Source organism: Sardina pilchardus, chromosome 1 (genome assembly GCF_963854185.1).
Source record: "Sardina pilchardus chromosome 1, fSarPil1.1, whole genome shotgun sequence".
Taxonomy (NCBI): domain Eukaryota; kingdom Metazoa; phylum Chordata; class Actinopteri; order Clupeiformes; family Clupeidae; genus Sardina; species Sardina pilchardus.
The window spans coordinates 47,336,209-47,364,203 of NC_084994.1; the positions used below are offsets into that span (position 1 = coordinate 47,336,209).

The following is a 27,995-nucleotide window of genomic DNA, read 5'->3' on the forward strand; positions in this document are numbered from 1 at the left end:
ACCATGAGGAAGTCAACAAGGAAAAAGACACAAATGCAAGGTGAGCGTGATACTTATACTTTATTAACTTGCTTCAATTTGGTCCCTTCAAAACAAATACAACAGAAACTAGGCTTTGGGAGAGGACTACAGGCTCAGAAGTAGGGAACAGGGATGATCAAAATCACCATATTCCACCCCTCCGCAACACATTAAAGTTAAATGGGTTCCCAATCAATACAGAACTAATGGGTTTGCAGCCTCTGCGCAAATGTAATCAGACATGGTCTTGGGCAATCACCACATGATTAGGATATTCTTGATTCCACTTTAAGAGCTACTTAAACACTGAAGCACTGGTGTTCACACTGTTTCACCAAAAAAGTAATGATGAACTGTTTACTTAAACTTGCCTAAAAAAAAAAAAAGAAAGCACAAGTGTGACACATTAGCCTCAGGTGACAGTCACAAAAATTACAGAAGTAGCTCCCCAGACAAGGGGACAAATGAACTTTTTTATATTTATTTTAAAACAAAGTAAACAAACAAAACACTGGCCTTCTTTACTAAGTGATGATGTATTCAAAAACAACACTGAAATAGATCAACGTTATACTCTATGGCCCAGTGAGACAGAGGGTTCACTTTCCTGTCTCTCTTTCAGACAAGGCTACATTAAACAGTGTAGATCACTCAATACTATGCAAACATGCATAGAGAAAGAAAAACATTGCACTTTACATGGTGGCAATAAACTAGGCTCTCTTTAGAGTTGGTCAAAACTGTACAGGGTTTTTTTTCCTCTCTGTTTTAAGACAAATATAAAGAAACACATTATGGAGCACCATTTAGAACAGCATTTAAGCCATAACTGGTTCTTAACATATGATTTATTTGACCAAAAATAAATCTTAGGGCTTTAGAAATGCATTGGACAACAAAAAAACAAAAACTTTTTGTCTCATTTTTGTTTTATCAGTGTTCACACAAGATGATCCATCCAGAACAACTGCCCAAAAACTGGGAATGAAAACAGAAAAAAACCCAAACAACTGCCAAACTGCACTGTGGTACAACAGATCACAAAGCCAGTCCAGTCTTAGAAAACCTGAACACAAGGCCATTTCTTTGCCTGCTAGAGTCTACATCTGCTGTGAATCCCTCCCGTGGCACCCAAACGTATCACTTAACCCTAGCTCACTGGAAAGTAAAATCCAACGGGTCCCTCTGTGCCATTCAGACAGACACGGTCCTCTCAATTACAACTAGCCTGTCCAGTCAGTCCACACCACTGGACAACCAGCCTCCCGAACACGCAGGACTTCGTCTCAGGCTACAGCCCCCCACTACACTAGAAGAAAAAGATAGAAAACTAGAAAACTAGAAAGAAAAAAGACAAATAATACGCAGTGCAACAAAATGACAGACTACACTGTCTGACGCTGGCGAAGGTCTCCGATTGCTCGCGCGCTCATTCCTCTCAATGGTGCCCTGGCTGATACAAGCCATTGTAAGAGCCAGGCCGTCCCCACAGTTCCCCAGCGGGCCTCTGTGTGTCCCACCGAGTGTCCGGGGCCCTCGAGGGCCCCGTCGGTCTTTACGCTCGAGCCAATCGCTTCGTCCCGCCACGCCGACAAGGGTGTATGACAACCAAGGCTTCTCATTATATCCAAGGCCAAATAAACAGGCTTGACTGGATATGAATGCACAGTGATAGCGGTAACTACTGTAAGCCTTTTAAAAACACCATAACTTTAGACACAAAGAAGAGAAAAGAAGAATTAAGACCACAAATAAGGATGCAAGGACTTTAACCTTGGCATTTCCACCAGATAACGGTTGCACGAGACTACTGGCACTCCCGTTTAAGTCATCTGTGGATCAGTGCTACATAGAAGAGGGGAAGGAATAAACAAACAAACAAAAACAAACAAACAAACCATAAAACACATACAAAAATGGTGGGGGGGGGGGAAATCTACATACTTAACTACATACCCATAATAACTACATACCCAAGTGCAGCTTTACCAACTATTCAGATACCAACACAAACAAGTTGAGCGGTATATATGCACGCTGATGTGCATACCTATATGTCTTCTCTATCTAGCCTAGCGTAAGCCACACTCTTACACACTTCAGGGAGAAGAGTGGAGCGAAGGCCACAGAGAGCCAACAGAGGACGCGTGTGCCGCCATTTTAACTGCTGCAGCCTACGCCTTACAGAGAGTCCCCTCCAGGGTCTGGACGCGGCCCTCATTAAAAAGAGGAAATGGCCGACACCTCAGCGTTTCCGTGATGGCTTTGGCACCTCATACAGAGGAGCGATGTTCCTCCGCACGTTCCAGAGATGAAGTCGGCTACACTGACAGGCACCAAGAGGACCCAGATCTTCAGGACCGTCCATGCACATAAAACTACGAGCCGTTATAACGGATGCCTCAACACAACCTAATGCATTCGTTTCTTCAGAAGTGTTCAACTCAACTCAACAAGGGAACTCAACAGAACTTGCAAACGACCGTTCTCTTTGCAAAAAGCACTACACAAGACTTAAATGAATGACTGAATTAATGAATGAATGCCCTCAAGGACAAAATGAATGCTTTTCTCATTGAAACTATCTGGATTTTTCTCCCCACTCTCTTGACTGAGGATCTTAAATTAAACATATATGTAGACCACAGACCTATACTCCATATGGCCACAATCATGAGTGGCAGAGATGGGTGCACACCGCCCCATCGATCCATTAATAAACACATCTTCAAGCTGCAAAACATGGTTAGAGGTACGAGGTGCGATAAAAAAAGGCTGTCGTTTTGGCAGGGTAAGTTACTACTATTTGAGAGACGACACATATGGAAATATGTAATTCACAAATCACTCTTACAGCATCAATATCTTACTTTTCATCTTGATGGGTCATCGTAACAATAATACTAAAAATAAACGCTTGTTCTTTAAAAAGATTGCAAGTACGTTATGACTCATCGGTTGTAGGATTTTTAAATGACACTTGATGATAAAATTAAGAAGACACTTAATTAGTCAAAATAATCAATTCCTTTGATGCTCCAGGGTGGCATACCCCTGTACAGTTTCAACCAACTACCGTGACAGAATGTCTGCCCTTTTTAAACAGCTCATGCAAAGTCTATCAGAAGACAAAATTTCCTTGAAAATAGTTCCAAGCATAGAACGAATAGCTCTCATCCTTTTCGTCTTCTACTCTTAACAACTCTGTAGGGGGGGAAACAAAAAGCACTCATACCACAATGCTGTTTTCAGAGGCACACAGATACAGACACGATTGAAGAGAGCCAATGGCGGAATGCCCAAGACCACTTCGGATGGAAGACGCATAAACCACTACGCAAAAGGAAGAATGGCACAGGATAAAACTAGATGAAATAAAGGGCTACCGTTTGGACAGGGACGAGGGTGTTGCGGGATTGGGGAGGGGGGGGTTACGCCGTAGAGACGGGTGTGAAGGAGAAGTTGGCTGCCAGTTTGACCTTGTTGCGGGTGGTGCGCTTACTGGGGCTGTCCGTGGTTGGCACGGCGATGCTGGGCGGTTGGGGCTGCTCTGGTGGCGCGGCGGACGTTGCTGGCGGAGGGGGGGTGGTGGTGCCAGCGCGGGCGTCAGCACAGGGCAGCACGTTGGCACAATCATACTGGCCATCGGAGTCCGGGGGCTGGCCTGTGCCGTCACAGACATCTGGAGCGGACGCTGAAGACAGAGGAGGTTCCTCTGAGCTGGCCGGCTCTGTTAAATGAGAGGCACAGAGAGGAAACTCAACGCAGGTGTCGGACATGCCCGTGATCTGGCCAGATATGACAGTGCCATGCTGCAGCACATCATGCAGGAATCCCACACGCATATGTGTTCTTTGACACGCCTCCTACAGGGTCCTACTGCTAATCTTTTACACACTAAATCAAAACACCCTTCAGGTTTTAAACTGCAATGATCTACAGTATAATATGGACCTCAGAGAAGAAAAGGGAGAAAAGTAACCTACTTGATCTGAGCAGAGAAAGAAGGGCCTTCAAGAGTTTAAATACAGAGAATGCTACAGCCATGTCCTTACATGAGTTAGTTTATGTTAGCTTAGTCTAATGCACAATTTTGAACAGTGTGACTGTAGGCATGAGAGGGTGTGTGTGTGTGTCCATCCCTCACCTGTCTCTGGTTCAGCATGGGCCCTCTCCTCAAAGTAGGTAGGTGTGTGTGTGTGTGTGGTGTGTGTCCATCCCTCACCTGTCTCTGGTTCAGCGTGGGCCCTCTCCTCAAAGTAGGTGTGTGTGTGTGTGTGTGTGTGCGTCCCTCACCTGTCTCTGGTTCAGCGTGGGCCCTCTCCTCAAAGTAGGTGTGTGTGTGTGTGTGTGTGTGTGTGTGTGTGTGTGTGTGTGTGCGTCCCTCACCTGTCTCTGGTTCAGCGTGGGCCCTCTCCTCGAAGTGGATGAGGTCTGCGTGCTGGGGGGCCACGGGGTCGGGCTGCAGCTGGGGGGAGGGCAGGCAGGAGGGGACCGGCCCACACAGCAGGTCCACCGGGGACCCAGAGCCCAGGCACAGCAGCTCCGCGTCGCCACCTACAGGCGCCACAACGCACCGCACCGCAGGGAGAGAGAGAGAGAGGTTAACACACTTACAGCCACAGAGGGGAGAAGACATGCGTCCAAGGCTGATTGAATGCAATAAGAGGCCATCTCTTAGTGGCATCAAAAGTGTCTGCCAAAGGCCATTAGTGAGAGTGTGAGAGTGAGAGAGTGTGAGAGTGTGAGAGTGTGAGAGAGTGTACCGGGGCTCTGGCTCCCTGATCTGGCACTGCTGGGACTTTGGCTGTCTGCTCGGAGTCTGTCGCCCTCTGGCCCAGGGCTGTCGCCCGAGCTCGTCCGTGCTGTTGGGACAGACACACACACACACACAATGATTTACTGGCCTTCTCACAACAAGATGAGCACGGTCTAATGACTACTAACATCCTGTCAGAAAGTTGGACTGCTTATCCTTAGGGTAGTAACAATCTGTTCTCCCATATGGGAACCAAGTGAACTTCGAGAAGTACATGTATTTCTCTGCCACAGCTTAGCTAGATAGGAAGACGTGGACTGACGTGTCTCTACCAACGACACACACTAAGGTAAAGGATAGTCTGTTCATTAAGAGACGTCACACCTGATATCAGAAACTGTTGGAGCAGCCCTTACCCTTCATCTCATTCTTCAGCACCAGTATCTTCTTGTGTCCGTGGCCTTTGATCCAGATGACCTGGTGACAGAACGCACTGGTTATTCGTGGCTACAGCGTTCACAGCTTATCAGTCGACTATGGGAGTGGTCAGGGTAGCAGAATGTCAAGTGTTCTGGTATGCAAACCGATAACATTTTTTAACATGCATTAGTGCAGTCTTGCATTGTTTATCAGCAGTGCAGATATCAGTTTATAGCTATGAGTGAGTGAGTGAGTGAGCATGTGAGTGTGTAAGTGTGGTCCACAGTTGCATCTCCCGCTCTGTGAGTGAGGGGGGAGAGTGAGTGGGAGAGTGCACTGCAAATTATGTGATCTTATCAAGATAAATGATCTGACACTTCTAAATCTAAGGGTTTTAGAAAAGTGAATTTCTTATTTTAAGTATTCAACTTTACACTGTAATCTTATTTCTAGATTTATTATTTTAATTCAAGAAATTGTCTCTCTGCATGGACAGATAATTTCACTTGTTTTGAGTACTGTACCTTTACCTCAAATGTAGTGTTTTTATCTTGTTTTTAGACATCCCTTTTTTGCAGTGTGAGAGTGAGCGAGTGAGGGAGTGAGGGAGTGAGAGAGCGAGTGAGCGAGTGAGCGAGTGAGTGAGCGAGTGAGCGAGTGAGTGAGCGAGTGAGGGAGCGAGTGAGGGAGCGAGTGAGGGAGCGAGTGAGGGAGCGAGGGAGATGCATGACTGAGTGGGCGGAGCATACGGTACCTGTGGGATGGCGGCGAGCAGCTCGTCCAGCGTGGAGTAGCCGTAGGCGCGCCACTGCAGGCTGACGCCCGTGTACTTGCTGAAGGCGGCGGGGAACTCGCTCAGGAAGATCTGGTGGTAGTGGTAGGTGTGCAGGAGCGCGCGCACGCTGCGGGCGAACTGGTAGAGGCGCGTCAGACGCACCCGCTCCACACGCTCCGCCTCGCCGTCCTCCTCCTCAACCTCATACAGCTGCAGCACACAACAGCACACACAGATCAGAGGGTGGAGGTGGAGAGGACACAAGGACACAAGGACATAAGGACACACAGATCAGAGGGTGGAGGTGGAGAGGACACAAGGACACAAGGACATAAGGACACACAGATCAGAGTGTGGATGTGGAGAGGACACAAGGACACAAGGACATAAGGACACACAGGTCAGAGGGTGGAGGTGGAGAGGACACAAGGACACACAGGTCAGAGGGTGGAGGTGGAGAGGACACAAGGACACAAGGACACACAGATCAGAGTGTGGATGTGGAGAGGACACAAGGACACAAGGACATAAGGACACACAGGTCAGAGGGTGGAGGTGGAGAGGACACAAGGACACAAGGACATAAGGACACACAGGTCAGAGGGTGGAGGTGGAGAGGACACAAGGACACACAGGTCAGAGGGTGGAGGTGGAGAGGACACAAGGACACACAGATCAGAGTGTCGATGTGGAAAGGACACACAGCTCAGTACTTTTCCCCCCCTTATATAAATATGTATATGGCCATCTTTTGTTTCTGCACTCATTTATAAAGGTAAATATCAAGTCATTAGAAAGGCTTAGCTTTGTGCTCCTTCCTGTGAAATACAACCTTAACTTTAATTAGCACACCGAATAACCCCATGACAAATAACCTTTTGAATTCCACAACTTTATTAAAGGTTCTGAATGCTTGCGCAGCACCATCCAACTATCTCTCAGGCAGTTTCCCAATCATCATCGTGTCGAGCTATACTTTTGCACTCCTGACAGCTCTCCATACCCTTGATTAAATTAAACTTGCTGACTAGAAGGCAAGTCTAGACAGAGCAGGTCATAAATCTGCATTCTTTGTCCCTTTGCTGTGACACCCCCACTTGTGAACTAAGAGCACACTGTACAACCATTTCACCACACCAGCCTCTGACACCCATGTGTGTGCGGAGCAGAGCAGGACTAGCGCACGGAAGGCTGATGGTCCTGATGGCATCTCCTGAACTTCACCTTCCTTACTCCTCTGACCCTCAGAGCAGACTCCTCCTCCAACAATGGCTGCGTTTCCATGCACAACATATTCCGGTTTTATTCGGAATAATGACAATATTCCGATTGCGCATGTGTCATGGAAACGCCTTATTCGAGATGCCATAACCCCAATAAGGTCATATTTGGAATACTAAAAACCGGAATAAAACCCCTAACATATGCTTCTTTTAACCGGAATATTGAAGCATGGAAACACATTAGCTGGAAAATGCCCCTTTCGGAATATCAAATTCCATCTGCCAATGTTCTGCCAGTGTTCAGTGTGACCGTGTTTGACCCCCTACGGGTGACGGTGCAGCAGCCCCTACCTCCACCAGGAAGGGCAGGCTCTTGAGCAGCTCGCCGAGGGACAGGAAGCCGTACTCGCAGGGCTTGAGCGGGACGCCGTGGGCGGCCTCGTAGCGCTGCTGGAGCTGCTCCACGGTGGGCCAGGCGGGCTCCGCCCCCTCACCTTTGACCCCTGGGGCCAGCCCCATCAGCAGCGCCAGCAGCTGGGAGGTCAGCGCCCGCAGGGACTTCCTGTTGATCAGCTGCACCTCACGGCCCTCCGGCCCGTCCACCGCCTGAGAGGGAGAGGAGGGCCGCTATTCAATTTATTCATTATTTAGGTATTACATAGGTCATCTAATCTACTCTAAAGCAGCACTCAAGGTGTGCTCTCAGGGTCCCCCTACAGTTGAGAAGCAGAATAATCAATTCACTAAAGGTGCGTCTTCAAACTCTAAACATAAGTCTGATACAATATAGAGGGAAAGCACCGACAGCAGTGTGCTGAAAGAGAGCAGTGCAGGGGGGCCAGTGTTCCTACCCAAACAGCAACTTCCTGTGGCTGTTTTACAAGACCTGTTCAGAATGCGGCAGAAGGCCTGAGTTTGAGTTTATGTGCCATTAAAATTATTCTGGAAACTTTATTTTAAGGTGAAAAAAAAAAAAAAAAAAATAGAAAAGCACTCAGAGAGCGCAGACCTCTCCGCCTGTAGTGTTCTTCCTAGGTTGTCATACATTTGAACCTAAACTATTCAGATCGCCACCACGTGGCCATACCATGCCATTACACCACTAACCGAAAAACATAAACGGCTCCAGAATCCCGACGGTGTTACAAATCACTCCCAAAATGTAATCGTTTCTTCCTTGAAAATTTAATCGAAATCTATCCATTACTTTTTGAGTTATCTTGCCAACAAACAGACAGACAATGCCAGTCCCCGACGAAAACATAACCTCCTTGGCGGAGGTAAAAAGTCTTTACTGGGTTTTTAAAAGTTAATTGTGGTAAATCAAATTAACCAGTAGGGCACAGCAGAGAAAATGTCATGTCTTTGTATTAGTCTACAGTTCAGAACTTTGGATTGCCAATTTACATGGAGAGCTCTAATATAAATATCTGAAATGTGAATAAAATGGCATGCTTGTGCCACCTACCTTGACCACGTGGCAGAGCTTGTTGAGCAGCTCGGGCAGCGAGTTGGCGTCGTAGTCCTGCAGGCGGAGGCCGTAGCCGAAGGTCTTGCTGTACTCGGCCAGCAGCTGCTGCACGGGCAGCCGGCCGTCCCTCTGCGCACGCAGCAGCTTCACCAGCTGGGCCGCCAGCGCCTTCACCCGCTCCACCTCCGTCAGGCACAGCACCTTCTCCTCACCACACTCCAGCACCTGGGGAGAGAGAGAGAGAGAGAGAGAGAGAGGTCAAAGTTGTGGTAGAGACCCGACAATTAAGGGGATTTGCAACCCCAACTTATTCACACATTATAAATTTAAGTTCATCCTTGCATCCTTGAAAGACAAAAAAATATATATTTCATTACACTCTCTGCAAACACCAAATCTGTCGACTCACTACCCTCTCCCTCTGTACACAGAGCCATACTCTCCTCATCCATCTCTCTCTCTCTCTCTCTCAGAGTCAACACTCGCCCACTCACCATCAGCACGTCGGGGATGGCCTCGAAGAGCTCGACGAGCTTGGTGAAGCCGTAGTGGGTGAGCTTGCACTGGCGGCCGAAGTGGTGGTGGTAGGTGGGGATGAACTTGCTGAAGGCCATGCGGCCGTGCGGCTGGTGCCGCAGCAGGTCCACCACCTCCTTGGCGAACTGCCTGGTGCGGTCCTGCTCCTCGGCCGTGCGCTCTGCAGGAACGGGAGGAGGACACAGGAGAAAACATACACACCGAGCATTAACACCGTTCTTCCTTTAATTACTTAGTTAATATGGAATTGCAATTCCGTTCACTAAACCACAGAGAGCTTGCCAGAATGACAAACATATCCAAGCTAGCAAACGTATTCACTTATGGAGTGAAAGCAAAAGTTACTATATTACAGGCTAACGCGGTACAGGCAGTTGTGCGACAAGGCACACACTGCAATGCCTACAGGAGATAAGTAGCCTACCAGTTAGCTATGCATAAACATGCAAGCTACCTGCACGATCATTCAAAAATGAACAGACATCAATTTAATTTCCACTCAAACGGTACTGTTCATTCTAAAACGGATAGAATGGGAATATTTAACAAGCAAACATCATCAGCCAACGGTGGTTGCAACGAGACTAGGTAATCAGAGAGGGTTAAAGAGCGGATAGTAATGAAGGATCTTTGAGGTAATGTTAGCTAGCCGATATTACCCCCATTATATTTGGATAGTTTGCGCAATTGTAAGTTGAATGCTTTTCTTTAAATTGCTGTGACTAAAACTTAAGCTATTTTCATGTGATCATATAAGTTCGTGAGTTCACGCTACTGCCAAAAGCCTGCTGGCTAACACTATGGCATAATGTCAAGCCACCTGTTAGCGAAGTTAACATGGCTAATAATAGCCGTCATTAGCTGACAAAATAGCCCAAGACTATCTAAACATATTTCCTAGCAATTCATAGCGTGAAATAGCTAATATGTGTAAGTTGGGAGTTGATATCAAACTCTAAAAACCAGAAAACAGATGCCATAATCGCAGCAATATTTTCACCATGTCGGCCAGTACGCCTCAGACTTTCTCTCCTCATCTTGTAACGTTACAGCTCGTGCTCACGAAATTGTCAAGCGCTACAAAGTAATCACCACCAGTAAATGGAGCTACATCTCTAAATTGCGCCAAGACGTCTCAACATAACGATCTGATATCGACGGACACATTACAAGAAATCATTTGCCTGAACACAAACTCTAATCTTCAAACAAAGTGTTCACACACACCAAAGGATAAAAAGGAAAACATTGACTCTAAAATCCTTATATAAATATGTTAACTTCCATAATCTTCAACTTCTTTAAGGAGACAAAAACTAATTAAGGTAGCATTAGGCTACAAAAATACTTGAGGCAAATATGTGACTCATCCACCTGGGGTCATCTGCACATTATCATGCTCATAAATGCCAAGCCTTTACTGCATGGAAATTCCATTAAAAAGCAAGATGATTAAGAGTTGGTTTCAATCCTTTCAGCTTAAGGGCCGTGCCGTCCTCGCCCACAGACCTGCTCTCCCTACGGTCTCTTCTGAGCTCCTTAAGCCCTCATTAACTCTCGCCGCTGTTTTAATGAGCTGGGTTTATCAAGGAGTCAGTGTGTGAGTGTGAGTGTGTGTGTGTGTGGTGTTCACTCACCTCTCTTGGGCACAGAGATGACCATGTCGTCGTCCTGCTGAGTGATGGTGATTGTAGTGTCGGGGATCTCTGTGAGGAGATCCATGAGGTCACACATGCCGTAGTCAATCACACGCCAGTCTCTCGAGAAGCACCTGGACAAAGACACAGCCATTTATGCACTGTTGTTCTAGTAGATTCATTACAGATTTATCTAGATGTATATCATTTTAAACATACACAAAACAACTTGCTGAGATCAGACATTCAGATCTCCTGAAAGACATAGGGTGCCTCTCATTCGTCTTTTACACATCCTCCCCTCCTTCCTCGGGCCTCGTCCTCACTGATCTACATAAAGAATGATGGGGCGGCAACAAAATGGGATAGTCTATCCAGTGTTAGTTATAGATCAGTGAGAACGAGCCTGGAGGATCGAGGAGGGATGTTGAGAGGCACCCAGAGTGTCGTGATACAGGCCAGCTACTGCATTCTCCGAGTAGCAGCTGCACAATGGGAGCTTCACCATAAGATAGAACTACAGGTACTGGTGCTAGACCACCTAAACTACCATCTACTGGTACTAGACCACCTAAACTATATTTAGGTCCACAGTTCCACACTTATACAGCCAAGATTCAACAAGCCACCAAAAGAAAAGAAAAAAAATGACTATCAAAAGGACTACGCAAAACAAAGACATTTCAGATTCAGCTTATTCTAGGACAGGATTCCAAGGCAGAAGAGCGCAGGGGGGTAAGTACTGACCAGTGGTAGGCCTGCATGAAGTCACGGATGACCACCTGCTTGCTGGCCTGGAACTTGAGCAGCTTGAGCAGGTCCTGAGTGAAGCGCTTCACCTGCGAGCGGTGGGTCAGTGTCAGCAGGCGCTTCGAACCCAGGCCCAGAATCTGTGCAGACACACAACACACGGGACATTAAATATCAGTATCAACAGAATCATCAGAAGGCCTGGGCTTTCATAACCAACCGTATTCAGCACTAAGGCTGCAAAATTAAGATTTGAATGAATTGCATCTAATTGCAATTTTTTGTGTCAGATATTGCGATTTAATTTACAAAATAATTTTTGAAAGTCAAGCTTCAGTTCAGTTCCAGTTCCAAGTTTTGCATTTTAAGTTAGACCAGTTCTGATTGGTGAGCAGGAGAAGCACTCCTGCTACGTGAGCTGCATTGTGTCTCAGGAGGAGGATGACCGGAGCATAATAATGAGATGTGACAAGATAAGCCACTGGGACAGAAGTGCGCGTTGCATGATTAATTGCAGCCTTTGTGATTTGTTAATCGAATTAGTTCAAATTGCGATTTCGATTAAAACTCAATTAATTGCGGAGCCCCATTTTTAAAAAAAAATCAAGACACACATGGGACTCCACTCAAAGCTCCAGATAACAATAGCATATGACGGTTGATAATCTAAAGAATTGAGCTACATTGTGTGAAGTTGTTCTTGTGTGAATGTCAATTAGTCAGCTTGTCTGTGTAACGGGAGCGAAAAGAGACTCGAGAGACGAATGGAGTTCGCAGATGAAGACTCAGACTCCGCCCCCACCTGTAGCACATGAGGCACGGCCTCCAGCAGCTCCAGCAGTTTGGAGTAGCCGTAGTCGGAGACGCGGCACTGCTTGGCGAAGTGGTGGTGGTAGGCGGGGATGAAGCGGCTCAGGGGCATGAGGCAGGTGGGCTGGCCCTTCAGCAGGTCCACCAGCTCACGGCTGAACTGGATCAGCTGAGGGTTCCCCACCGGGCTCTTACAGCGCGGCACCCACGGGTCTGACAGGGACAGGGAGAGAGGGAGAGGGACAATCAACTAAAGACTACTATTCTAAAATACAATACATTTCCCTTATACACTGAACAAAGACTATAGCTTTTTCAACCGTCTCTGACTATAGCAACAGACAGCATTTTAAAACACAATACATTTTTTCCCCCCTGAATTTTCTCCTAATCTTAAATCTCAGAAAGTACACACTTAAGCAGTGATCTATTTAACAGAAGGCCTACAGCCACATTGTGCAAAAAAACCCTACAACTAGCAGAGAGCTTTCAGATTTTCTTTTGGCCACAACACAACCCCATGTGGCAAAGCAACACCTCCTCCCACCACATTCAAATGTTGCCATCTGCCTTCGGCTAATAATTAAATCCTGGTACTAGTGACACACACATACACATCCATACACACACATACATACACACAACATCATCTAATCATCTAAAGTGTTTCAGTCACAAATATTATGAGCTCAGCACCTACATTGACTAGTGTCTTTACCAGCATTGGGTGGGGGTGGCTTGTTGTGGATCCACTTGACGACCTTGAACCCGTTTTGCGCCGTGACGACGGTGACCCCGGGAACACAGGTGATGAGGTGCTCCAGTGGGACTCCGTCCTCCAGCTCACCTTCCTCCGCCACCGTCAGCGGGCTGAACTCCGCTGCATAGCACTCTGGGAAACTGGACCACAGAGAGAAATGGTTTTTCACCAATATATGTAGGAGAAAATGTATTTGATACCATGCTAAAGTTGCCTAAAAAGAGGAATATAAAATCATCATTTGACAATTGATCTTAATGTCTTAATTAAAAAAAGTAGTAAAAATAAAACCACTAAGTACACCAATTTTCTTTGTGATTGAAGAATGTATCATAAGTAAATAAATGTTCTTCCTAAATGCTAGGGGGAAGGAAGTATTTGACCCCCAATGTAACCCTATGGGAATTTAACACATAGGGGCAGGCAGGCAGTAGGCCTACAGTATTAGCCTGTTTGATGCTCATTGAGCTCAATGCCAATCAAACAGGCTAAAAGGCCTACTGGAAAAAGCACCATGCCAATCTCTAGATATGGTGAAGGGTATGTGATGATGTGGGGCTATTTTTCAAAGGCCAAGGGAACTTTATTGGGATACTAATATCCTGGATCCATGAAATAGCTGGCCTTTAAAAATAAAAATCTGCCTGCCCCTATGGTAACCCTATGTGTTAAATTCCCATAGGGTTACATAGGGGGTCAAATACTTCCTTCCCCTAGCATTTAAGGAAAACATTTATTTATTTACGATACATTCTTCAATCACAAAGAAAACCGGTGTCCTTTGGTGTCCATTGGTGCCCTTTACTCATTTTTTGAATTAAGGCATTAAGATCAATTGTCAAATGATGATTTTATATTCCTGTTTTAAGCATGGTATCAAAAACATGTGCTCCACACTGTATATATGTATATGTGTATGTATGTATGCATGTATGTATGTAAATAATGTCCAATCATTACACTTAAGCCCGGCGCCTACCGGACACGCCATTCAGCGGTGTTCTGCGGTCTGGGCTTGACGCGCAGGATTTTAGAATAGTTTTCTATCTCTGTGCGGCTGCTGTGCGGCTGCTGCGCGGCAGACGTTTCCAGTGGGCTTTGCTCCATTGAAAACAATGGAGTTCTAATTTGTTTACTGTTGCGGCACGCCGCGGACTTGTCCGCTGCCAGAGTCAGCAACATATGTACAGTCAGGCGCGTAGGAACGTAGTAACCATTGGGGGGGGACAAAAATGAGGTCCGTTGCGCGCGCAAAGCGCGCGCCGAAATTTTTTTATATTAATAAATAAAGGGGGCGAATTATAAGTAACATAAGAGATAAAAAAAAAAAACCCTATTGCTGAAGTTTTAATGGCCCTCTGTAAGATGCCGCTTGTATTTCAGTCTTTTTCTTAACCTATTTTTGGAACTGGGAAGAACATCTGCACAGGCTATTCAGAACACATTTCTTCCCTGAAAACGCACACAGCTAGTCTGACAACTTAAACTGACTCCCCCAATGCTTCCCTTTACATGGTTGCATAAACGTTGCTTAAATGAAAATATGTTTCTTCTTCTTGACTTTTCATATGCCATCTAAGTAAATTGTATGTCAGCTGATAGATGGATGCGCGTTTTGGGCACAATGAATGGGTTTGCCCTTAGTTTAACGAACGCGAAAGCTGAGATTGCCTTGCGCATCAGTGTTGGAACGATACTCAACAAACTGTGAGATAAACATTGTTTTTCGTGTCTGGGAGATCTCGTTGTCGTTTTTGACTGTCGGCTTCTTATGTTTATTGTTTGGACGTATGGACACTGAACTTTGAGTGGGTGTTTGTTTGTGCATTATGAAGCTTTGTGTTAATTAGCCTAGTATGTGTCGGGCCTTCACCTCAGCGCGCAAGTTGCGCGCTAGGTGGCCACGAACGAACTCATTGCTTAATTTGTGACAAAATACAGTGAGTAGCCTATTCATCTTTCATTTGTGTTTTTTCATTTGTTATATTATTGCATGTTTGACGTAGTTTGTAAACAGGCATTCTGCCCGTTTATCTTAAGTCAACCGAGGCCTTCGGTTGCTCATATCCGCCCGTAACCTATGTAGTATACATCGTGACAGTGTGTAGATTATAATAAGAGGCAAATTGTTACACATTTAATTAAATATTAACATTTAATTAATTAAAAGCATAGCCTATAATAGGATGAACAAAGTGTATGGACTTGCTAAATCCAGGTAACCAGATAATTAGGCTATGTGCCACGTCAAGTGATAAGCCTACATTTAAAAGCAACTTATTTAGGCTATCGTAGACTACTGTATTCGCCCACAATAGGCTATCCTCTTAACTATTTCGAAAAGAATGAAAGAAGGCCGTAAACTAAATATTTGGACTGAGAGAGTAGCCTACATTAGCTTTCAGACACAAGGTGAGGAAGTGCCCCATGATGCACTATTGAGACGGGCTTCGTTTCGGGAAACATTCTTAAAACACAATGTGAAAGACCTCCGATGCGCACCGATAGCTATAGTTATGGGGCCGTAACTCAGGAGGATATAATTGAGCTAAGTAATCAACAACATCTGTACTTTGCAGCGTTTTTCTTTCGGGAGGGGGTCCAACATTGGGGGTGTCCCGACCCCCCCGACCCCCGTGGTTCCTACGCGCCTGTGTACAGTATATATAAAAATTTCAGCAGTCTGTAGTTGTATTGGTTGGGTCTGAGGGTGTAAGGTACAGATAGAGACGTGTCCACTAGGGGGCTCACCTTAGCAGCGGTATGGTGCCCTCGTGCGACTGAAGCAAGCTGTGCACCTGGGCAGCCAGCGTCTTCACAGCCACCACAACAAACGGGATCTTGTAGGAATCCGGGTCGTAGTCCGCCTCACTAAACAACAAAGAGACCACAGTTAACACCAACTAAGGGAAGAAACAAACAAACCACAAAACAATAAACAAACCAAACACAAAACAAGCTAAATGTTAAACGGCAAGACAGGCGACAGCACAGCCCAGAGAGTGAAAGGCCGAGACACGCCGCTGACCTGAAGTTGTTGTTGTAGTGGCGCTTGCAGACGGGCTCGTGGTACTCCAGCTCCTCGAAGACGACGGGGCTGCCGCTGGCCGAGGAGCCGTCGTGGGACTGCGAGGAGCCCAGCGGGCTCTGGCGGGATTGGCCGCTGGGGAGCAGACACACCAGCCGCCCGCCGCCCTGCTCCCGCACCGCCACCACCTCCGGCAGACGGTACAGCTCGCTCACCACCAGCTTATGGCCAAACCTGACAGACACACACACACACACACACACACACACACACACACACACACACACACACACACACACACACACACACACACACACACACACACACACACACACACACACACACACACACACACACACACACACACACACACACACACACACACACACACACACACACACACACACACACACACACACACACACACACACACACACACACACACACACACACACACACACACAGTCAGTGGGTTGGAGCTTCAATGGTGAGGAGATGGTAGAACAGAAGGTGAGTGGGGTTAATTGGAGCAGGTGTATACTCAAATGGGGGGGGGGGGGGGGGGGGAGTCTTACTTTTTCTCGTAGATTTCGGTGAATTTGAAAAGCGGAAGGCAACTGGCTGGTGCATCTTGAAGAATACTAATAATTTCAGAACTGTTGAGTAACCAGACAACATATTTTGTGAGGAAGAGAAACACAGGCGAACAGGGAATTTTAGTTTGTAGACCCTAGCTTTGCAAAGAAACTCGCACGCATACGTTCACATACGCAAAACACAAACTAAAACACGACTGTCAGTGCAAAAGGTTCCTGCATCACTTCAAGTCTAAAGGCCCACTGAATCTTCTGACCCTAGACCGCGGGTGAGCGCTTACCTAAAGACCGCGAGGGACTTATTGTTGGCACCGGTGAGGAGGGACACCTGGATGCGCTTGCCGCCGATCTTGTAGCGGTGCAGCGCTCCGATGGCCCCGATGGCCTGCTGCAGCGAGCGCATCTGGATGGTGGCCTTCAGCTGGTAGTCCGTGTGGGGGCTCAGCTCTACTCCCTTCACCTGCACACACACACACACACACACACACACGAGGAAGTGTGAGCAGTCAGAGGGCGACCTCTCAATTTCTGTCTAGTGTCTACTTGGACATTTCCATGACTAACTTACTCCCAAATAAGACCAAAAGAGTGAATGAACCATATTTGTATAACCTCTATATTTGCTCTTCACACACACACACACACACACACTCCCTTAACATTTCTTCCTACAAAACTATTCCCTGCATCGCTTCCGCGTTATTACAAATTGCACGTCTTCTGCGTGCAGTTTGTAAGATGCATACGTGTGGAACGCACCAACACCAAGCTTCGATTTCAGGCAGGGGGCCGAGTTTGAGACCCCTGGCCTAAATGACTAAAATTAAACCACGGAGAGTCCAGTGAGGATCTTCCTTAGAAATCTTGCACTTCTGCCTAAGCGCTAGCTGAGAAAATACACCAACAGTATTGGCCTTCAAAATGTCTCCCATCAGACTGCAGAGTCCTGAGTCCTGCGCTCACCTTCCCGTGTTTGGCAAACGTGTCCTGCAGGATCTGCTGCAGCTCCTTGCGGGACATGCGGTAGTCCAGGTTGGACACCTGGATGTCGGCGCCGTCGGAGAAGGGCTCCGTGGGGGCGCTGGCGTCAGGGCCGGGGCTCCTGGGGGCGCTGAGGGGGGACGAGCGGTTGGACAGGCACGGAGAGCCACTCCTGCGGACAATACCACAGGTGGAGGACGTCAGTTATGGGTCATTAGTCATTTCCTATGTATTACCTTACACACTGACGGACTTTGATGAGATTTGGGAGATTCTTGAAAGATTGTGGTCTTTTGAGTAAAGCTAGAATGAAGGGCATTAGTTAAAAGACTACAATCTTTCAATAATCTTTCCCCAATCTTGTCAAAGTCTGCCAGTGTAAAGTAGCCTTTAGCCGCATTGTGTATAAGCCGCAGGACGGTGTTTTATACAGGTTAAAAGAAATACAACCATATTAATACCATACTGACTGCCCCCCTGTATGAAGAAAACTGAAGACATTTTGCAAAATCAATGTAGTTTGGAAACAACAGTAGTCATTAGAAGTAGTCATTGAAAGTTATTACAGCAATACTATGCCTATTCATGGGTTTCATCAGGTCCCTTTCCACAGGTGTATACAATTAAGCACCTAGATTATGAATGCAGACTGCATGGTGCTTAATTAGTACACCTGGGGAGAGGGACCTGATGAAACCCATGAACAGATATATGCTGCATTCACGTGCAATGGAAAAGATGATATTTTCCATTTGTGAACTGGTATTTACCAGTGTGTTTTGTTCAAGTGCTCTTTTTGTCGTACCGTTAGTTAAATTAGTAAATTGCCTGCCACTCATCACTAGGAAACTCTTTACTGCTAGCTAGCATTACTCTGGGTACTAGGAAACCCAAACCATAATGGCTTTTTAAAAATTGACACTCTGTGTTAACACATTACAATTGTCAATGACACAACATTGTATAGGTTACAAAAACAATCCGGTAACATAGCAAAAAATGTTTAGTAGTGCACAATGCTATCATTCACCACTCTTCCGTTGCTCTCTGCTATTTTGAAAAGGTCAAAGGTTCTCATCTCGGCAACGCATCCATCAAAATATTCTACGAGTTGCCCAGTGGAAAATACCACGAGAGGGTGTTCATGTGCATCTTTCACGTCGGCTTTTGATATTTACACTAATTACCATAGCACATGAAGGCACCATTAAAATGGGATGTCACAAGTAGTAACTTATCGTATAGTATTCATGGGTTTCATCAGGACCCTTGTCACAGGTGCAATCAAGCACCATACAGTCTGCATTCATAATCTGGGTGCTTGATGTTACACACCTGTGGAAAGGGACCTGGTGAAACCCATGAATAGTTGTAGGTGTAATGGCCAGGTGTCCCCAATACATTTGTGCATCTCCCGAGATTAATTCTCTTGTGTGGAGAATTCAAAGGGACACCACCTGCTTCTAAGGTCATCATTACTGTGTCGCTCTTGTCTGCGGTAGCCTACTGAGCTCCGGTTGAGTGTGCGGGGACGTGGCGCTCACCGTGACGACCAGGAGCCCTGGGGGAGCAGCATGGGGCTGAAGCTCCTCTGCAGGCTGAGCTTGCTGAAGGCCGAGGGCGTGCTGACCTGGAAGTGGTCCACGGGGGAGTCCGTGGCGCTGCGTGGCCCAGAGAAGTCCCTCCTGGGAGAGGGAGGGAGAGAGGGAGAGGGGGGGAGAGAGGGAGAGGGGGGGAGAGAGGGAAATTAGTTCACTTATTTGGTCCGGACCAATTTTTTTTTTTTTTTTTTTTTTTTTTTTAGTGCGGTTCGCTTTCACACCGTGATTAATTGCAACCGGACCAGAATTTATAAACAAAAGCACATGTGCTAAGGTCGTTCAACCATTGGCTGGTAAACGTGTAGGTGGGGTGAAGAATAGGAAGCCAAAGTCAAAGTTGGCCCACGTAAATACTATGTTTGCGTACTGTACTCGTTATCATCCTAGCAATATAGTTTATACAGTTACAGCTTTGCAGAAGTGCTTGAGCGTCAAGACCGTTTGATGCAAGTTTAACAATATCATGCTCGTAATTTTGCAACAACGAAGACGTGCAACAAAACAGCTGAGAAGAGCTCTCGTGTCCAACATGCTAACAGCAGGCCTACGGAAGACGGAACGGGTAGGAGATGCAAAATCAAATTATTGTTGGCAAAAAAGCGTTAGCCCACTGCTGCTTACAGCTGTTGTGCGTCACGGAGCTATCCTACATTTCCCATAATGCGCAAAAACTACAGGAGCTCGTCAAATCCAAAAAAGGTAGATTTCTGTAACTGGGTCGGATCGAGGTCGGTCTGCTTTCACACCATAAACGAACCGCACCAGGGTTCGATAGGAACCGCTCCGAGACCACCTCCTCAGCTGGGTCTCGGTCCGCTTGTTTGGTCCGCACTAGAGTTCGAGTGATTGTATTCACACCAGTCAAAAAGGTCCGACTCCGAACCAAGCAAGAAACGAACTTGAGTTCGTTTTAATCGAACTAAACAAGGCAGGTGTGAATACCCCCTAAATCTAAAAAGGCAAAAATGTCTACTCTACTCTGAGGTCAAAGTTCAACATGGCCACCAAGGTCAAGTAGATGAATCAGATATTGCACTTTATCCATTGGTGAAGCATTACGGTACCTCCTGCCACGGTAAGGGGCGTCTCCAGCCGGGCCAGCCCTCTGGTGGTTCTGAAGGGTGGCGTCTCCATTGGTGTGGGGCGACGCTGAGGAGGCGCGGCCTTTATCGGACAGGAAGCCCATCCTGGGCTTGGTCTCCGCAGGGTTCAGCTCCTGAACCAAGAGGACAGACAGACACAGACACAGACACAGACACAGACACAGACACAGACACAGACACAGACACAGACACAGACACAGACACAGACACAGACACAGACACAGACACAGACACAGACACAGACACAGACGTTAAAGGGGAATCAAGCCGCCATCAGCTCTATCTGCTATGAAAAAGCAAGCTGCAAGCAGAGAAATGATGGAGGAAAATGGCTGAGACGGAAGGAAGATCTAAAACATGGAAAGAGGGTAAAGGACATTGTACACAGATGGCTTGCATATACACAGATGGCTTGCATATATGTTAGTCATATATGTGTCAATTTGACCACATGCATGCTGAATCAAACACAATTATTGGCACCATCTGTTAGCCAAGCAGCTAACGAGCAGCATGTCAGGACAAGACGAGACAAGACAAAACAAGACAGGGAGACGGCAGTCATCTAGAAGCTAGAAGGAGCAAGCAGGAATTTAGGCCAAGGAGCAAAGCAAATGGCACATTAATGAGGATGAGGATGATTGATGATGAAGGCTGGCAAAAGAGCAAGCACAGGCAGGCATGGGTTAGGGCATGAGGGGGGCAGGCATGGGTTAGGGCATGAGGGGGGCAGGCATGCGGGCGCAGCAGTCATGCGTGCATGCTGACCTGAGAGGGCCTGTTGGCGGCGTGCGGAGCGCCTGTCCTGGGGCTGTACGGCCGCTCGGGCACCAGGTGTCTGCCAGCCGCCTGCTGGCACGGGCGGACATGGGCGGCGCCGGTGGCACTGGCGCTGGTACTGGCGCGGCGAGGCCTGCGGGGGGAGCGCGGCTTCTCTACCGGGAGGAAGAGCGAGGCCGGCAGCGAGGAGGAGGAGGAGGACGAGGGGACGGCGGCGGCGGGCAGCGGGAAACGTCTGAGCCCGTGGTCAGAGTCCCCGTCCGCCGCCTCCTCCGCTCTACCTCTTCCCCTACCTCCTCCTCCTCTTCCGAGGCCTTGCCCTTCCTCCTCCTCCTCATCGTCCTCCTCCTCGGGGGAGAAGGAGACGTGGATGCGGCAGCCGTAGACGTCCTCGTTCTCCATGCGCTTGCGGGCGCGCTCGGCCGCCTCCCGAGAGCTGAAGCGCAGGACGGCCGTGCCGCCCGACAGGCCCAGCACCTTGCCCCCGCAGTTGTCCGACAGGCGCCGCAGCCTGTTGGCCACGCTCTTGCCGTCGCGGTTGGTGGGCAGGTTGTGCACAAACAGAAGGTTGAAACCGGGCTGGTGGAAGGCAAAGAGAAATGGACCACTCGCGATGGGTTTTTCACGGCTAACCTCAGCTGTCACTGCTGCTCTCTTCACAGTGACAGTCAAAGACCCCCAAATACAAAAGGGATTTCAACCAGCTCAGCTTCAACTAAGAGCTGTGATTTGTAATGTTATGGTTGGTTTCAGCCCACTGATTCAATAAAGTGAGTATTAGTGATGCACTGAATCTTTTCTGTCAGTATTTTCTGTCAGAAATAGCGATGCTAGCCCCTGTGTTTGGCCACATGACTAACGAACATATTCAAGTTCTTGTCCTGACTGCACTTTGTTAGCAGTGGCAGCAGCAAGCTGTTTAGTTAAAAGCAAGCTGTGCTCTGCTGAAAGTACAGGACTCAGCCAACTGATCTTAATCTACACTGCCAAACCCAACTTAAGGCCTCCTTACACCAAACAACTGACAAGATTTGAGAAAGATTGGAGTTTTTATCTAATGCCCCCCCTCCCCCATTTCAAGCGTTACTCAATAGCCTACAATCTTTCAAGAACCTTTCCCAAATCCTGTCATAGTTGTGTGGTGTAAGAACAACACAATCAGGTGTTGTTCTTTTCCCCCGTGTACCCCTGTGCATTACAGTACATATCTACTCTTGATACAGTAATTTCCTGTGTATAAGCCGCATTGTGTATAAGCCGCTGGGCAGTGTTTTATGCAAGTTAGAATAAACAAAACCATATTAATACCATATTAACTGCTCCCGTGTATTAACCTCATAGCTGAAGAAAGTTTGTGAAATCAATGTATAAACCGCGGCTAATAGTCGGGAAATTACGGTACTGCATCTCAGATTTCTGCCTCACTTGGCTGCATCTGCAAACAGCCGTTCTGTTTGCTTAGGGCAAAGATTAGGCTCATACTAAGTAACAGAGAGGTTTGGGCTAAGCTTGTAAAAACACCCCATGCAGGGCTGAAGGGCTGTCCTTGGACCATCACTGTAATTAAAGTGATGCTTTCAGGAAACGCCAAGGAACTTTTTAAAATCAGAGTATGACACACACTGCCACTACACAAATCTTACCTAATGACACTGCTGAGAATCGCACACACACGCAAAAACATAAAACACACTCACACGCAACATTCAGGTTTCAGTCAAGGCAAGAGGACATTTCAAAAAGCACCTGCAGCATTCTCAATGGGGAAACTGTGGTGTAGTTGTGCCTTTAACTAATCAGCCAGATTTAGGCAACTTACTTTCCCCCAAACAGTCAATGGGAGTGCAAGCTAATCTATTCTAACCGAGTGTTTGGGGAATGTCCAGCAGGCTTCTGTGGCTCTACCTGAGTTTTCAGAGGCATCCTGGGCGGCAGGTCAGTCAGGAACTCCTCGAAGGCCACATGGCGATGAGCGTGCTGCAGTAGTGCGCCAGACACCTGGTTCTTGTGCACCAGGATGACCTGGAAGCCATGGCGATGGCGGAGGTCACTCAGTTCGCTGGCAAAGTTCACGTCGGCTGTGAGAACAATGTGAAGTACCAAGTTCATAAATGATACAAAAGCCTAAAGCCTACAGCTAGCCTATGGCTAAGAGGGAACTAAAGTTAGCCTACAGCTAGCCTATGGCTAAGAGGGAACTAAAGTTAGCCTATAGCTAGCCTATTACTAAAAGGGAGTTAAAGTTAACCTATGCCGGCTAGCCTATAGATGAAAGGGAGCTGAAGTTAACCTATGGCTAAAAGAGATCTATAACCTAAGAGTAGACAGCAAATAAGTGAATTTCAAAAAAACGTATGTGTTCCTTTAACTTCTTATTATCTTATTACCTTATAATTTATCACTTACAATACATTAGGTTTGGATTCTCTTTTATTTAATAACTTATTTGTGTATTTGTATCTTATTATGCATTGTGATTCTGGCACATTCCCATCCAAACATGGAAACCTTTATATGGTTGCCCTGAAACATTGCTGAAAAGATGGGCCCACAGACAAATCGCGACGGACCCAACCAAGCTACCGCAATTACCCTCATCAACAGGCTCTACAACTTTAAACAACCTGAACTAAAACAAAGACCATTACTAAGTGGAGTGGGGGAGGTCTAGCCTTAACAAAAGACTGAAGTCCCGCTGAGTAGATACAGCACATCAAACAGCAGAGCAGACAAAAGGCCACTCACAGGAGACCAGCACCACGGTGGCGGGGGCTGTGTGCGTGTCGGCGAAGCGTCTCAGGCTCTGGCGCAGCTTGTCGTCAGCAGCGTTCTTGGCCGTGGCGTTGATGTGGGCCACAGTGACCTGAAAGCACGGGGGACATGTTCATTGGAGAGTCCAGATCGATACATGATGTTCATTTGTCTTAAGGCCAGCCCAACACACACGACAGGTTAAGCTCTCTTCTTCGTCAACTCAAATCAGTCTAAAAAGTCAGTCAGACAGACCAGCAGAATTCATGGGCATACTGCTTCCACAATGCTTTGAAGTCCAGTTCAGAAGCAATGTGCTTATGCAGTATGCTCATAAGTTCAGTTCGGAAGTAATATCAGTCTAAAAAAAAAAAAAATATCTAAAAAAACTGAAAGTCTGAAAGTCTAACAGACAGACCAACAGTATTGTGGATGCAGTATGCTCCACAATCCAGCTCAGAAGCAATCTGCTTATGCAGTATGCCATATGTTCAGTTTAGTATGCATGAGTATGCTTACAGTATGTTCCGTATGAGGATGGAGAAATATCACCTGAAAGGTTCTTCCATCTCCACCCATGCAACAGTGTAGAGGACGTGTACCTGGCAGTTGTTTAGCTCCTGGATGACGTCCTTGTTCTCCTTGCTGATGTCGCACACGCAGATGAACTCGGCTTCGCGGTGCCCGGGGAAGAAGCGGGCACGGAGCCGCTGCACCACGCTGGCAGCTGATCGCCCGGTGGGCACCGAGCAGTTCTCTATGTCCCAGAACACACCCACCGGGGGCAGGCTCTCCTGGGTGCCACTGTCTGGTGAACCTGCAACACACACACACACACACACACACACACACACAGTTGCACATCAGACTTGATTCAAGGACCTTAATTATCATTCCAACATTCATATGTAGGAGTGAAATTTAGTACTCAGGTGCCAGTAATTAAACAATGCCCACCATTAACCCAATTAATAATATTACTACTACTAATAATAATAATAATAATAATATTGGAAGTACTTTCTGAGTCTCATGTTTCGTATAGTATACTGTAGCCCCTTGTGTTTGGAATGAAGATTACACAAATATTCATTTTAGGTTATGTTTGCCTTTGTTGCCGAGTAGCCGTTTCTATGAAGACTGACCGTATTTTTGGCTGGTCTTGCCCAGGCTGGAGCCCAGCAGCAGCAGGCCGTCGGTGGCCGATCCGCTCACCCCACAGCCGTTGCACATGGGGATGGGGATGGGCGCCGACTGGGCGTGTGGAGGGGGGATGTTGGGCCAGAGCTTATCTGGCTCAGAGGCCAAACCTGGAGCAGGCTGAAAGGGTTCAGACGACAACACAGGCGAACCACACGTCAAGTCACCTGCCTACTACAAGGTACAAAGGTGTGCTAAAGACGTCACATTCTGATGACGAACTCTATCTCCCTCAGCTCTGAGGAAATGATCGACAACGTTCAGGTGATAAGATACTACTTGAGGAATAGGTGACCGGCGATTACACTTAACATTATAACAGGAACACATTGTCCTATGGTTTGCCACAGGTGATACAATTGTGGGCTTGCTAAATCTGAGAAAAACAAGCAAGCTTGACTTTCTGCTGGTTAGCATCTCTTAAAAACAGGAACACAGTTCAACCAACCTTGCTCAGGCAATCCTGGCAGTAGTGCGCCCCTTTCAGACAAACGGTGTGCTTGACACAGTGGTGCAAAGGGTGCGAGCAGACGTGTGCTGGTGAGGTGGAGAGGCCACCGTGACGGAGATGGAGGGGGTGCTGCTGCTGCGGAGACTGCTTCCCTACTGCCCCGGAGCCCAGCTCTCCGCCGTAGCGGTAGTACTCAGCGGACGACGGGGCCACCGTCGCCACCGCAGCCACCGACGGACACGGGCCGTATCTGGGCCGGCCGTAGGCCTGCTGCGAGAGCTGGGGGCAGGTGGGCGCATGGAGGGGCCTCAGGAGCCCGGAGCAGCAGGGCAGCTGGGAGAGGGAGGCCGTGGGCTGGGAGGTGGCCACCGGAGCGAGGGAGGAGGAGGAGGAGGAGGAGGAGGACGGCACCTGGCCGACGGGCCCGGAGAACAGAGAGACGTGGTGAGGGACTGAGGAAGAGGAGGACGTGGAGGTAGAGGAGACCGCCCAGGAAGAAGCAGCACCTAATGGTTTGGAGAGGTAAACAGAAGAACCACCACCTGCACCACCAGTGATGCTAACACCTCCACCGCTCACGTCACCGAACCCACGGACCTGGTGGTTCCCCAACAGGGCGAGGCCGGTCTGGGGGTGCAGGCTGGTCTGGCAGTGGGAACAGGAGCAGGAGCTGCTTACTTTGGGGCTGCCGGGCTGCAGCAGAGGGGGCAAGGGCCCTCGGGAGGGAAGGCAGGGGGGCGGCATGGGGAGGGGGGTGAGCGGGAAAGGCTGGGAGGCAGCAGGCCGCGGAGGTGGGGGCACATCTTTCAGCTCCAACACAGGCGGTTGACTGTCCATGTAATCTTTCTGTGTGCGGAGAAAGAGACAAACACAACACGCAGAAGATCAACACACAGCTTCGTGTTGGCAAAACCTACTACTGATTAAACAAAACGTTGTGATCTACTTAGAGAAGATAAGAGAAACAGGAGATTGTGACGTTATGTAACCTGGTTTCCAGTAGTAGGGCCAGTTGACTCTGAGGAAGAGAAGCAGTCGGCGAGTTTCCAAAAATTGGACGGGGGGGCTAAGGTTACTTTTAAATTTTCTGGTCGCTCGAGCCATGAGAGGGTCCTAGCGCTGCATATTGACCTTTCCTTCCCCAGTCCTTCCATTATGTTTCCTACACGGGTGTCTCACCATTCTCTCAAAACTCCGGTCGATCATGCTACCTAGGAGGGAAAACGAAACCGCGTTAATGTTGACGTAAGCAAGGGAGCTATGTAGCTTCCCAATCACCCCCATAATAACGTTACTCTGGATTGCCAGCTCTTTCATCATTCTAGGCTGACGAAGGAACGTTTACGAACGCAACTCTAGATAGCCAGTTTTCTCATTATTCTAGGCAGACGGAGTAGTAACCTTTACCTCGAACAGTTCACATTGTATGGAACACACTGCTAGCTTGGACAGTCAGTGAATGTAGTTCACTCACAAATGTTACTTGACGTTAGCGAAGCAAATTAGCTCGATAGCAAAACTGACAAGCTAAACATTTAGCTTGTTTCAGTTACTTGAAGTGAGCTGAAGGTGTTCAAGTAAATCGACTCAATATGTTTTTGGGTTTTTTTTGTCATTGGTTAGGTCGCTCTAGCTCTAGCTAACGTTACAAAATATGTAGCTGTATAGAGTTCACGATTTAGGTGAAGGTTTGTCTGCTTGTTATCTTCTTTGGTTCATTTTGGAAACGGACCATCCATACAAAAGGTCTGCTAGCTGTAACAGTTAGCTGATGATATATTGGAGTGTTGTTTACTTACCAAACCAAAAGCTGAATATCATTACACATACGCGAAGAGAGACGAAGCCAGACAATTCACTACGATAGCCTCAAGCAAAACTACGTTGGATAATGATAACGTTACACAATTCAGCTAACCTCGCTAGCTCTTAGCTAACTGTCTGTTGGTAAACACTGCTGCCTACTACAACGTAACCCGTAATACCCGCTAATAAAAGAGACAATTCATGTCAGCTATTTAACGTCAACCAATTGACGCAAAGCAATGAGCTGCAGTGCAGAAGGCTAGATTTGTCATTGTAGTCCAAAAGCGAGCATTTAAGTAGTACCTATTATGTTACCTGTGTCCCATCTTTCCACCTCGCCTGCTCTGTGCAAGCTCGCGCTAAAGACCGCCACAGTTCCCTTGGTAACCCGACCTTTTTCAGACACCACAAACCTTTCAGCAGCTGTCGCAAATTAGCAAGCGTCTGGATTTCAGACCAGTCATCAGAACTGTGATATCTTGATTGATTCAGGTTAGTGTGTGATTCACCTGCACTGTGTGTGTGCTGTGTGTTC

General features: G+C 47.4%; 1 protein-coding gene across 5 annotated transcripts; it reads right to left on the minus strand.

Annotated features, from left to right (window-relative positions):
- Window positions 1-41: 41 nt before the first annotated feature.
- Window positions 42-27,819, minus strand: LOC134093536 (meiosis regulator and mRNA stability factor 1). 5 transcript variants are annotated; one of them, XM_062546628.1, is made up of 27 exons: window positions 27,764-27,819; window positions 26,644-26,865; window positions 25,652-26,500; window positions 25,149-25,323; window positions 24,606-24,820; window positions 23,998-24,115; window positions 23,158-23,330; window positions 21,241-21,831; window positions 20,434-20,585; window positions 19,313-19,453; window positions 17,751-17,940; window positions 17,069-17,247; window positions 16,767-16,847; window positions 16,192-16,425; window positions 15,915-16,034; window positions 13,104-13,303; window positions 12,396-12,616; window positions 11,591-11,733; window positions 10,844-10,977; window positions 9,164-9,366; window positions 8,667-8,894; window positions 7,550-7,804; window positions 5,955-6,185; window positions 5,197-5,257; window positions 4,788-4,886; window positions 4,411-4,578; window positions 42-3,751 (listed from the first exon to the last, which is right to left on the minus strand). In XM_062546628.1, exons 2-27 carry the CDS (start codon window positions 26,806-26,808, stop codon window positions 3,453-3,455), a joined length of 5,625 nt encoding a protein of 1,874 aa, XP_062402612.1. In that variant the 5' UTR covers window positions 26,809-26,865; window positions 27,764-27,819; the 3' UTR covers window positions 42-3,452. The 5 variants fall into 5 exon arrangements, with proteins under 5 accessions (XP_062402612.1, XP_062402620.1, XP_062402630.1 ...); XM_062546636.1 differs by having other exon boundaries at window positions 27,776-27,805; XM_062546646.1 differs by lacking the exon at window positions 27,764-27,819 and adding an exon at window positions 27,454-27,624 and having other exon boundaries at window positions 13,122-13,303.
- Between the last annotated feature and the right edge of the window lie 176 nt (window positions 27,820-27,995).